General features: G+C 40.0%; 1 protein-coding gene across 1 annotated transcript in view; it reads left to right on the forward strand.

The window, feature by feature from the left end:
• LOC140341253 (myosin-binding protein C, fast-type-like) overlaps window positions 1–14,031 on the forward strand; it is a 72,878-nt gene that overhangs the window by 38,320 nt on the left and 20,527 nt on the right. Inside the window, exons 18-22 of the mRNA XM_072426824.1 lie at window positions 82–221; window positions 1,935–2,148; window positions 3,485–3,652; window positions 4,268–4,356; window positions 5,145–5,340. Coding sequence (XP_072282925.1) covers window positions 82–221; window positions 1,935–2,148; window positions 3,485–3,652; window positions 4,268–4,356; window positions 5,145–5,340 — 807 coding nt within the window. The remainder of the gene's footprint in view (window positions 1–81; window positions 222–1,934; window positions 2,149–3,484; window positions 3,653–4,267; window positions 4,357–5,144; window positions 5,341–14,031) is intronic.

Consider the following 14,031-nt stretch of genomic DNA (forward strand, 5'->3'; position numbering starts at 1 on the left):
TATACTTTTGAATTTTATATGTGCCTAAGGATCAGCTTTAATTTACAGTTTTTGATGTTGTTATCTATGCTCTTATCATAGAACCACCCAAAATTCACCTTGATTGCACTGGGGAAACACCTGTCAACACTATTATTGTTGTGGCCGGAAACAAACTGCGCTTTGATGTCCCAGTCACTGGAGAACCAGCACCAACAGTAACATGGTTCAAAGAAAACACTGTGAGCTTTTTTCTGTTTTCAAAGCACTGTTTACCCAAACTGCACTTTTTCTTGCATATATTTTATGGCCAGAAAAGCTCAGTTTTATATATTTATATTTATATATATATATGACAGATGAAACATTGCAAATTTTGCCAATGTACCTGGAAATGAGCAAATTGTAAAGCAATTCAAATATCTGCTTTTGCTCCTTCTTAGAAACCTGTATATAGCTTATAGAAAAAGATCCAGGAGGGCTTCACTTCTAAAACAGCATACCAAATATCAGATTGGAATTTGTTACAATACATATTAACAATCCACAATGCTTCTGGGCTAATGTCCTTTAAACAAGTTAGACAAAACTGCTAATTGGCAAATCACTTCAGCCAAAAACATAAAGCTTTCAAATAAAAAAAAATCACTATACTTACTGTAAAACATTGAGGCTTGGTTGTATTTTGGAGCTAAATTTGCCCAATGTTAGAAAGCTCTGTCTCAGTCAAAGGTCATGGTACCTCGAACATAAACCATCATGACACCCATCTAAAATCACCCACAAATGATTAGGAATAAAACATTGGACTACTATGAAGTGGTTTTCTTTGAGTCCTAATTTGAAACTGAAACCTTCAGCCTTTTGCCAAGCATAGAATTTAGATCTTGCTGTATAGTATGTCTCAAAGACAATAACATCTCCTTCATGATTGTTGGAGAAAGCACTGCATCCTCCACTTGGAACCGTGCCAGGTCTATCTCCATAGAAGGTTCCAATGATAAGGCCGCACCATTATTCTTACTAATAATATGCTCCGGGATATATTGATCGTCATCTCGGGACACAGGAGAGATAGGGTTCGATGCTGTGGTAACCCGGGGAGAATCATCAATACTACCCGTGGAGCGTGGGCTACGATCAAATAAGGGTGAAGTCTCACCTGTTGTTTGTGCTGGAGAAGCGATCGGCAAAGAAAGTTCGTCACCATTTTGTTGTTGACGGGCGTGTTGCGGCCTAAAATAGTAAGAGAGTTTCTGAGGTTCCGTTTTCCCTTTCTTGCGTCTCGTCATTTTGATCCAAAGCAGGACAGGTTCGGAGTATCAATAAAGCACTCAAAGATCCAAAGTTGCTGTGTAAATCGTCGCTAAAGCCCGGGCTGACTTGGAGCTCTCTCAAAACACGGCCATCTTGAGAGCAGGCCAGACACGCCCCCCCCGCTTTTTGAAGTTTTTATAAACATAAAATAATTTCCTAACCTGTCTAATGAAAAGATTGGAACTATATCTAAGCAAGACCTTTTTATAGTCACAAATTAAGTGCTATCATATTTAAAATACTAGGTATATCGCATTACTCTTTGAAATTGAAATTGTATTATTGATATTAGTTCTTTCTCAAAAACTAACAAATAGCAAAAAATGATAAAGTAATATCAAAAGATTTGGGGGCAAAAAGTCCCCAAACTCCTAATTTTATTGCTATATTTTTCATGTGCAGGTCAAATTTATCCTTGTATTCTAAATTATTCTAAATCTAAGTTGATTCTAAATTATTGCCATGATTGTCTTTAATACTATCCACATGTTCCTAATCGAATAGCACCCTTTATCATATACAGCACCTGCATTAGTGGTGAGAGAGATAGGGATAATACTAGTGTGGGGAGGCACTTGAAGGTGGGTTTAAAATAAATAGTGCGGTAAATGGCACATAGGTACGGACTTTCCTGATAGGGTATTGGTAAGGTGGAATGTAACCCCCGTTTTTGTTTGTTATGGTTGTTGATTGACCATTCTCTAAATTATTTTTTAGCTCCTACCAGTGAGCCTTTGTATTTGCGAGTCGAGGATGTCACAGACACCACTTGCACACTAAAATGGAGACCACCAGATCGCATTGGAGCTGGAGGAATTGATGGTTATTTGATTGAGTACTGCAAAGAAGGATGTAAGTAAACGGTATATGATATAACCTTCTACTTTTTAATTAAAAAAAGGACTGTTTAATGCTTGTGATCAACCAACCAATGATTGTGATTCAACCAACTTGCTTTGTTGACTGACAGTTTAGCAACTGAAATTTTAAAATATTTGATCTAGCGCCACGTGGGACGGGGGACTGGATCAGCATAAAAAGAGCAGCAAGAGGGTGTGGAGCTGCTTGCAGGGACCCACAAGGTTTACATCCAACGAGTTAAAAGTGATTGCTATTGCTGAACTTACAATCACAGAAAACTCTAGAAAAAGGATAAAAGCATGCAGGTTTGAAGACTTGTATTAGAAAGGATGTAATTAACATAAGGGTCACACAGCTGTAAATACATTCTATTTGATTTAATGTTTTATCAATCTATTGGAGATGAAAAGATAATCTACAACATGAATTTCAGATAGGATATAAAGAGATTAAGATATCCATCATAACATGTCCTTCAGAGGAAGCCCTTGTGGGGAAACGCGTCAAGGACGGTTTAAATGGGGGGGGGGAAGCAACAAATGTTCAATGACCTTTACAGTGACCATGGGAACTGAACTCAGATGAACTCTCAATGGAGAAACTCCATTGAAAGTTTATCTGGAGTTCGCCTGCAGTCACAGCTGGTTGGAAGCACTTGCGTGCCTCCAATTAGCTGTGACCGCAGTTTCCCACGCTCCCGGGGCTGTACTTATCAACCTAGGGAGCGTGGGAACCTGTACCCTGGACTTCAATGGAATTCACAAAATCGGTTCCCCGAAATTTCACAGACCCATTGGAAGTTTGGGGAAATTTTCACAAGAATGTCAGTGGCATTCTTGCTCATCCTTAATACCAATATATATATATATACCACAGATTTAGTGATCACAGTAATAATCCTAATAATCTCTTTTGTCATGCTTAAAAAAAATCTGATCAAAAACACTGGTCAAATATTTGTGAATTACATACAAACATCGACCATAGTAAAATGACAAACTTCTGTAGCATCCAGTAAAATGAAATCATATTCAGGCCATCTGAAACAGCATAAATTGCAATATCCTCACATTCTCATCAACGTTTGTGTGTTTTACCAAAATCTTTGTGAGAAATTTAGTGGAAATTAAATTGTCAGTTTTGCTCTAGTCCACAAGACCTATTGTTCATTTATGGAGAGTTGCAAGCCTAGGTTGAATCACTATATCAACTTTTAAAAAAGGAAACTAATGTCTAATAAGGTTAATTTTGTAATATAACTTTTGTTTAAATCTTTATGTATAATTAGTTTCTTTTATTGATAATACACCTGTTTGACATCTTTTAGCTGATGAATGGGTTGAGGCCAACACAGAGCTGGTAGAAAGATGTGGATACACGGCAAAGGGTCTGCCAACAGGAGAAAAACTTTTGTTCCGGGTGACTGCTGTGAACATTGCTGGCAAAAGTGAACCTGCTGTACTTGGGCAACCAGTTACAATTCGGGAGATTGTGCGTAAGTTGCCTAATGTTTCCTCAAAATCCTTCTTGAACAGTCTGTCTAAACGTTGCAATTCAGGAACTTGTACACCTACATTGGATATTTCAAATATGTGCAGATAATTGCTTCTTATAGCCCTCTGTGGCTCAAGATAACTGAAATTAAGTCCCCGTCTCTCCACTTCTATGATAGTTGTTAATGGTACAGTATCACTCTATCATTTTCAAATGTACAATTTGAAAATCTAGTTGGTAATGTGAGATCTTGGTATGTGGATAAATGTAGGAAACCAAAAGCAAAGATTTGTCATTTTTTGTGTGTCTTTTTTAGTATACAGTATTACAAAAACTTGTTAAAAGTTTATAAAGCTGGATTGCTGGCCGCATAAAAATCCTAGTTTTCTGTCTATCTTTGACAAAATTTTGCAGACAATCAGGTCAAGCTAAAGTCAGGCCTTTCCAATTCTACATGCATAGTCTAGGTATTGGTAGCCTACTTTTAGTACATGTTTTGGTATGCTGGTTATTGAGCTTCTGCAACAACACACATGTAAAAAGTCAAGCTGTATTAAAAACATTGTGCATTGTTGTTTTTTTGTATTTGTAATTTGTTTTATTTTATTTACAACAGAATCACCCAAAATCAGACTACCACGGCAACTAAGGCAGACATATATTAAAAGAGTAGGAGAGCAAGTCAACCTAGTTATTCCTTTTCAGGTAAGATGAGAATGTGCTAGTATGTTTGTAGCTGTTTAATATTAACTATTCTACAGACATATTGAGTTATATTTTGAAAGTGCAAAAAACCATTGTTTAATGGAACAAATTATACAGTTAATGTAGTTCCTAACATGTTCTTTCATTTCCTGTAATTCTAGCATCTCACTGTCATATAGTTGAGAGGAGTATTTCTAAAATATAGTCCAAGGTTAGAAGTTTAGTTGTAGACAAGCTCCTCCCCACACTTTTTTCTCATAGGATGATGATCGTACTGCTCTGTAATCAGGTAGTGCAGTGCACAGGCGTGAGATCGGGTGATGTAGTCTGCTGTTGTTGTAAAAAATTTTTTCAAAAAGTGCCGATGTCACTGCACATGCCTGCATTTTTTTTTTTTCAATGACTGAAGAGCTCCTTCTGTGCATGCCCAGACAGAAAGGGAGGGGCTTCGTCTTTTTTCTCAAAGGCATTTGTTGAAAACAAAAAACAATTTTTACTTTATATAAAAGGGTTATCTACCCTTCCATATAAAGTAAGATTTGTGGTTATAGATCTGCTTTAAGCTAAAGGTATAACACAGCATTTGATACCAGAAGCCACATCATTTATCTATTTTGTATGATCCTCTAAGGTCCACAGTATGTCCACCATGAAAAAATGAGAGTCCACTTAGCAACATTTGTGGACATTTAAAAAACAGTGATTTGATGCACACTAAATGAAGCACACATCACTTGCAGTTTCCTGAAAATAAATTTTATATTGTGATTTCACAACCCTTTTAACAGGGAAAACCAAGACCAAAAGTCACATGGACAAAAGATGGTCAACCATTGGATCCAAAACAAGTCAGCATTCGAAATTCTGAAGCGGACACCATTTTGTTCATAAGATCCTCCGAACGGTCTCATTCAGGAAAATATGATCTGTCAGTACAAATTGAGACAATGGAAGACACAGCATCAGTAAACATTCGTATTGTGGGTAAGTTGTAAATAGTTGTAAAATAACTAGGAAAAAAAATGTCACATTCTTTGTAATCTCACAAGAATACATACAATATATAAGAGTTATATAAAATGCATGTGCTTGTATTATGATATATGCAACTTAAAAAAATTGCTTTAAAAATTTACAGTTACAGGTAGTCCCCGAGTTAAGGACATCCAACATACGGCTTCCCCGCTCGCTCCTGTGCAGCATGGAAGCTTGATGGATGGGAGGGAGGCGGTTTGCATGACTTTGCAGAGGAAATCTTTTGCTGAACACAGCTGAGGTTGTGGGTGATCTTTTCTGCAAGCTCTTATAACTCTTTAATGACCAAGACAAAATCTGCAGTCGTTTCTTTTTGCATATCAAAGTACAGCTTGCTCCAAAGTTAATTAAGTCTAGGTTCCATAATGTTGTCAAAGTATGTTGAGACAAACATATTAATTGTATTTATTAAAATAATGTACCTGTTCCGACTTACTTACATACAAATTCAACTTAAGAACAAACATATAGTCTCTAACTCGTATGTAACCCGGGGACTACTTGTAGTTCTGTGTAAGTGATACTAGAGATTTTTGACAATATAGATATTGGAAGGTGAGGAAGGTAAAAAAAAATAAATAAAATAATATTCATTACCTTTAAGAATAAATGAATATATTTTTTGCCTAAACACCAGCAACCATGTGCCCCCCCCCCCCCCCCCCCCCACACACACACACACACACACACACACACATTTTATTTACATGTGAAGAAATAATCTACCCTGATGAATAAATGTTAGTTTATTTAAATTTGTAGTTTTGGGTTTTAGAAATAAATGGGATTTCCTTCTTGTGCTATATCACAGTGTTTTTCAACTGCTGTTCCGCGGCACACTAGTGTGCCTTGAGAGATCTTCGGGTGTACCGTGGGAAATTATCCAATTTCAGTTAATTAGTCCCAAAATGATTTATTTACTGCAAAAAATTTGTCTTCATTTGTCTATACCAGCGATGTATAGTGATAGGCAGAACCAAAAAAAACTCTTCCACTAGATGGCAGCAGGTAGCTAATTTACGTGTCTGACTTTTTGGTGGTGTTCCGTGGGATTTTTCTAATTGTAAAATATGTGCCGCGACTAAGAAAGGTTGGGAAACACTGCTATATCATATATCAAATACATGTCCGGATTAATTAAAGCTTTCCAAGACTGGAAAAGAGACTTTAATGGGGAAACCTGGGCAATCAAGCAAACCTAGAATTAATTTCTTAAAAATAATTTGCTATTAGCAGGTTTTCAATCTTGTAATAATTGTAATAATTCAACCAAACCCATTCCAGATTTGCTGGATCACCCAGATTCCCATGATAACCTACTTTCTTGGAGAAATTAGCCCCATTAGCTTCATTGGTTTTCTGTTATTTCTTTTAAATGTTACATATTCAATTTTAAAGTAATATTTTCAAGTAAAGTAGCAATTTTTTCAAGTAAAGTTTATAGAACTTTTGTTAGCTTTGTATTTATTTTGTGTTTTTTTTTTTTATGTTTGCATATTCTGTTTTGTGTTTTGGGCTTTAAAGGAAAACTATGTTTTATATTTCTTCTGGTTAGAGTATATGCCAGTAGATGGAGCTTCATAGTCTTCTAATTGAATATTTTCTGTAGTACATTCAACTGTAATCTGATCTCCTGCTATGAGCACTACTTGGAGCACATAGAGAGCTGAATAAAACATGGACACTCCCATTCTTTCTGCTCATAAAGAGCCATTTGGCCAATTATTATAAAATCTAATGTCGTTTTGGTGTTTGTATTTTTTGCCCTTTTGTTCATTATTATTATGATTTTTATTAACAGAAAAGTTAAACTATCATAGTCAAATGCCGGAGAGTTGTATTTAGATAATTAAAAATGACTAGTACTAGCAGTGCTATTCCTTGTTAATTCTTCTTTATGCCAATTATGAGAACACTAATTAGTAATATGGATACATGAATGCATTCCTCAATGAGCCAACATAATCACTGTCCCAAGTTTGGGAATGGGATTTTTAACATTTTGCATGCTCCTTGTCATTTATCTGGTGTTTTTTTTTTTTTTTTTTTTTTTTTTTTTAATCATATCCAGTGCTGTCTCTGTGCTTGCTTTTGTGTCAAACAAGTAGAGAAATCAGTTCTGCAAATGAACAACTGCTAAAAAATTTAACATATGTAACAAGCTAACCAGATTGTGTGATAATCCTAGGATATATACAAATTTGTGTTGCCTAAAGAGATTTTCATTAGTGACACTCACTTTCAGTTAGACACTGCTGCAAAGCATTAAATTGACTTTACACTGAGATAAGAGATTAAGACATAGTTCTTGTTATACCCAGAAGAAATTCATGCAAACACTAAGAGCACATACAAACTAAAGGAACATAATGTCCTGACCAAGATCCAAACCTAGTAGTGCAAGGCAAACGTGCTAGTCACAGAGTCACAGGGATTTAAATTAAATTAATTAAAAAAAAAAATAGCTTAAAATAATTAAATTATTTCAACTAATACATTCACATATCTCACCCACCTGCTATAGCTACAGTTTAGTAAAAAGTGGTTTAGAAGTTTTGCCTTTAAAGCAAAGTCTACATAATTGTTTTGATTGCATTTCATACCATAAGTTAGTAGTTTAAATAAATTTTTTCAGGGAAAGACAATAATAGCATTACTAAATATATTTTACTCTTGATGCATTCAGACTGTCTGACTAACGTTGCTCATGCCTGTCTTCATGTTGCTGACTGATGCAAGCACAACATTTAAAGTTCATGGGCCGGAATTTCTGCAAAGATCAGGTTCCCTTATCTGATCTATATATATCTAATCCTAGAGGATATTATCCTGTTATGGCTTCCTAAACCAAGCTCTGGGGAGCTGCAAAATGTGACAGGAGGTTTATTTTAATACATTCTAATTCTGTTTTTAAATTGCACATTTTACCAGCCTAGGAATAGGGAAGTAATCCTGTTTTATCTGATACAAACCTTGCTGTTTCCTATTCTGCTTTGCTGTATTATTTTTTCGTGTTAAGAATTTAGCACAGCTAAGCTCTTAATAACTTTCCCAATAGAACATGTTTATAGGTTTATTTTTATGTGAAAATAAATGGATTGTCCTTTGTAATACCTTCCTCCACAATGGGTATGATAGAAAAATGTTTTGATATTATTTTTATCATTCAAATATGATGAGGCTCAGGTGTTAGTGTAATGCTTTCTTTGCCTTGACCTGTGTGATTGTAACTGCAAAACCATGTCATTGTATGCATTGTTTAGTAGATCATGAGCCTTCAAACCATACCCTGCACACGAATCTCCTAATCTTGTTTTATTCACGTTAACAGTAGCCACCCCTTAAATAACGATGCAAGGTTAAGTAAATAAAGAGGGATTGAAGGTGATAAAAGGGGATTGAAGGCTAAATATAACACATGTATTAAAAAGGGGTAAATAGTATATAATGTGCAATAATTTAAGTATTACCTCCACTGCCCATTACAACTTCACGAGGTGTTGACTAGGCAACTAGACAAAAAACATCTGCTATCATCTTAATACTGTTCGACGTCTTGTGACCCGACATATTTTGCCTTTTTTTTTATTATTATTTGCTATATACCTATATATCATTACTGCAGATATCAATATTAGGTTTCTTTTATGACTTTAGAATAAACTCGTCTTATAGATACCCCTGAAGAAGCCAAATATTTGAAACGCATTGACACTAAAAGTTTTTTTTTTTTATGTCTTATTTAATAAACTATTTAATAAAGTTACATAAAAATGTCATCATAATTATGTTTTCCCTATTTAAGGTGTCATTTTTTATTTAACTATGATAACATTATGGCTGATCTTAAAGTTAAGGGCTAACGTTTAGGGGGCAGGGTATAAGTTTTTTTAGTGTAAAGATAGGTATATAGTAAATTATTGATGGAATATCACTTGCTGTACAAGGCTAACCAGGCCAATGGGCTTGTACAATTGTTCAGTACTGAAAATTCATGTCATATTTGACACTTGTGTGAATAAACAACAGTTTTCATAAACCATACATTATGTACCATATGTTAATCATTATGGATGTTTAGTCTGTAGTAGGATAGAATTAGCATCTGTCCATGCCATTGATAGAATTACTCTGTTTAGAAAAGTCATTGTAGGGCTACTTAGTATAGGTTGGTTTGTGTGATAGATAGTAGTTGGTCATATAATGCTCAGGGTCATTCTTACTGTGTTTCATTTTTAATAACTTAGGTATTTGGCTTTATTTATCATGACTAGGTAGTTTGGATCTCCCGCCCCCACCCCCTTTAAAGAAAAACCCCAAACACCAATTTTCCATCAAAACATTTTCCGCACCCAACATCAATTTTACATTCCCACACTTCGATCACCCATGCCTACCAGCCAATACTCACCACCCTCCAAAAATCACAGACACCTTCTTTGGGTTTAAATTGGCTGGCAAGCAGCCGTTTATTATAACAACATAAATAACCATAAATACTTGTAATAATAACCATATTTACATAATATACATATTATTTCCATTAACATATATAATAATGTATAACCTTATTATACTCTTACATATACTTTACATTTATTAATAACACCTTTTTCCAACCAATACCTTTTACACCATCAACTTTAACACAACCCCAATTTACTGTGCAGGATTGCACTATAAACACCAAAACACTCCGGTTTACTCCTCCAAGCTGCAGGTCTAGGAACCAGGTAGAGTCCGTTCCACCAAAATAGTTTATCCATACACTGGCCCCTAGGCGCCCAGCGCTGCCTCAGGGGCCCCACCATAATACCATTTAAATGGGCACCCTACCAATGGGTTGCCCTTTCCAATTACCAACCGGATTCATACCCCCTAAACCCCAACCGCCGCAGCGCTTCAGGCGGGACACCTTACGCCTGAGCGCCCCTCCACACCCAAAGAGCTCTTTGAATACCATCTTGAAGACCCAGGAACCACATATTGATGCCCACCGCATTTAAATGCACCCCGTCATAACGTAAGAACCTGCTGGTATCCTCCTCCAGCTCCCTGTGGCGAACCACCACCCCACCATTCCGGGCCACAAACCTGCCAACCTCTTTATTACCTTTTATCCGGGCCTTATTCAACCTTTCCACAGATCTTGCTCCCCGCCACGTAGCTCTGGCCACTATGTCGCACCACACAATCACCAACCCCGGGAACTCCACCTGTAACCTCAAATAATCCAACTTCACATCTCTAATCAATTCCCGCATAGACCTGCGTCCCAAATCATTACCCCCAGCATAGATAACTACCACATCCGGCGGGCGGTCCCACGACGCAAATCTCCTGAAATCCGGCACCACTCTACTCCACAACATTCCCAGAATGTCCAGCCAACGCACTGTAGCCACCTCTCTGGGAAACCCCAACTGCCGACCATCCGGCCGAACTTCGGCCCGCTTGGCTCCCCACCAGACAAAGTAATGTCCCAATATCCAAATCAAGCCAGGCCGTGATTCCCACCGGCCAATCTGCTTAATTATCCCTTCCCCCAGACCCCATCTAGCAGCCTCAGTAGCCGCCCCAATCCGAAAGGAATGAGACGAGTAGACCCCAGGGTCTAACCCCATGACCCCCAAGCATTTCCGGAACACAGCTATAAACTGAAAACGGGACAAACAGGCCCCATCCTCATGAATTAGCAATAGACCATCCCTGTGCAGCCTAATTCTAAGAAAATCCCCCACTACCGAGACCGGGCAGACCGGGGATCCAACCATCTGGAATAGCCGTACCCGAAAACCTTTCCCCACTTGATCAGTTTTTGATCGCCGTATAAGTACACTTACCTTGCCCGACGTCCATTGCACATCCCGGAGCATCACTCCCCCAACCTTGTTCCTGGCTGGACTGACCAATTCCCCGATTCGCATGGCCCCAAAGAAGGCCAAGGCAAACACCGCCTTAAACAGCAATCTCTCATAACCGCTTGTGCACACTCTCCCCAACACTGACAGCAAACCCCGCAACAACTCAAAAGATACCGGTCTCCTAAGATCAGCCGTCTGCCGACCCTTCCTGTAACCCTTGACTGCTTGCCGAACTACAAACAGTTTTGTAAAATCCCGCTCCCCATTTAACTTGCAATAAAAGGCCATCCCAGCTAATTTCCTATTGATGACCGCCACCGATACTCCCTTTGAGAAGTCCTGTGCCAACCAAAACAACAACAAATGTACCGGTTCTATCCCATACCCCAAACCCCCCAACTGCGCACTTAACCGTTCCCATTCCAACCAAACTGCAGAATAAGCCCCCCACGTCCGCTCACTCACCGACCTCCGAATTATATTACCAATTAGTCCAGTGCAATCTTCCACAACTCCTCCGGACAGTGTTCTCCGTTCAGATCTGCTCACGGCGCCAACAGACGAAACCTGTCCCACTGAAAACGGGACAAGGCATCAGCAATGATGTTGTGCACCCCTGGGATATGACGCGCAAACAAATAAATGTTATGCTGTAGGCATTTCAGCACCAGATGCCGCAACAGCCACACCGCTGGCGCTGATGACACAGACAGGCTATTAAGAGCATGGACTACCCCCAGGTTATCACAATGAAACCTCACCTTTTTGCCAGCAAGAGCCTCACCCCACAATTCAACCACCACCACAATAGAAAACAATTCCAATACCACTAGGTTCTTTACCAAACCAGCCGCCATCCACTCCTGTGGCCAGGACCCCACACACCATTTTCCTTGAAAATACGCCCCAAACCCCGTAGAACCTGCCGCATCCGTAAACAGCTCCAAATCCATGGCCGACACTGGCCCTTCCAGCCACATAGCCTTTCCATTAAAAGCTTCCAAGAAAACCTTCCAAACCAGCAAATCAGCCCGCACTTCTTTAGACAAGCGCACAAAGTGTCCCGGCCGACGAACCCCCGCCGTGGCTGCCGCCAACCGCCTACAAAAAATCCTACCCATCCTGACCACTCTACACGCAAAATTTAACTTACCCAACAAAGACTGCACCTCCTGCAGCCGCATCTTCTTGCAGTCACACGCCGACACCACCTCCTCCCGCAACACCCTCAATTTGTCCAGCGGCAGCCTACTTTCCATGGCCAGGGAGTCCAATTCTATCCCTAGGAATGTAATGGTGGTCCCTGGACCTTCCGTCATGTCCTCCGTGAGCGGCACACCAAACCGCTCCGCCACATGCTGTAATGTCCCCAGTAACACCCTACATACTATACTACCCGCCGGCCCAATCAACAAGAAATCGTCCAGATAGTGGATGACTGAATCCACGCCCGCCACCGTTCTAACCACCCACTCCAAAAATGAACTAAACATTTCAAAAAGTGAACATGATATAGAACATCCCATGGGCAGACATCTGTCCACGAAATACTCCCCCTGCCACTTACAACCCAAGAAGCGCACATCTACTGGATGCACCGGCAGTAAATGAAAAGCCGCCTCTATGTCAGCCTTAGCCAGCAAGGCACCCGAACCATAGAGCCGCACCCACTTAATTGCCGCATCCAGCGATGTGTAAGCCACTGAGCATAATTCAGGATCGATGCCATCATTCACTGATCCCCCCGGCGGGAACGATAAATGATGAATAATCCTAAACTTACCCGGCTCCTTTTTGGGCACCAAACCCAACGGGGAGATCACCAAACCTTCCAGCGGTGGTTTCCGAAAAGGCCCACTCATCCTCCCCAAACTCACCTCCTTCTCCAATTTTTCAGAAACCACCGCCGGGTATTCCAACGCAGATTTTAAATTCTTGGGTTCCGCCGGGATCACAGCCAAGTTGCAAGGTATCTGAAACCCCTCTGCAAAACCCACCTCCAATATCTGCGCCGCCACTCTATTGGGATACTTACGGAGGAAAGGGCGCATCCTTGCGATAATCACTGGGGTCCTGCCCTTTTCCACTGCCGTCGCCTCCTTTGCCCGCTCCTTGCTTGAAGCACCTTGCCAATCCATGGTTCCCTCCACACCCTGAGCATTCATGATGAAACCGGCATGTGCCCCCGAACTTACAAGACCCCTCATTGTACAACCAGCAATTTCCGTTTTTCTTTCCGGCCGGCAACGCCCCTCCTTGAGACCCACCGGCCCCCCCCTGAAAAAACTGCACACTCCCCGACCTCCCCAAAGACATAATCCGCATCCAGAGACAAATGTCTTTGTGATCCCACCTCAGGGAAGGACGCACTGCTTTGTGCTGACGAAATTGTTCGTCATACCTTAGCCATGCTGTTCCCCCATAGAGTTTGTATGCTTCCCTGATAGTATCCAGGTAACAAAACAAACTTGCGCACAGCCCAGGTTTCCGCTCCCCCAAAACACTGTCCAGTATACTGAACGCCAATTAAAAAATGTGCGCGGTATCAAACGATATCTGCGCTGTTCACTCTCCTCCTTGCGCCCCTCACCCGCCTGTTTCTCTACATTAAAACGCTCTAACGGCAACAGAGAGAAAACATCAATGTATTCTCCTTTTAAAATGCGCTCGCGCACTTCTTCCTTTAAGTGGGCTCCTAAGGGTCCCTCCAAGCAAACGTAGACCTCCCCTCTGGCCGCATCTCCCACGCTGTCCGCCGACCGCTCTGATGCCCCCC

Source organism: Pyxicephalus adspersus, chromosome 11 (assembly GCF_032062135.1).
Source record: "Pyxicephalus adspersus chromosome 11, UCB_Pads_2.0, whole genome shotgun sequence".
In the NCBI taxonomy this organism is placed as follows: domain Eukaryota; kingdom Metazoa; phylum Chordata; class Amphibia; order Anura; family Pyxicephalidae; genus Pyxicephalus; species Pyxicephalus adspersus.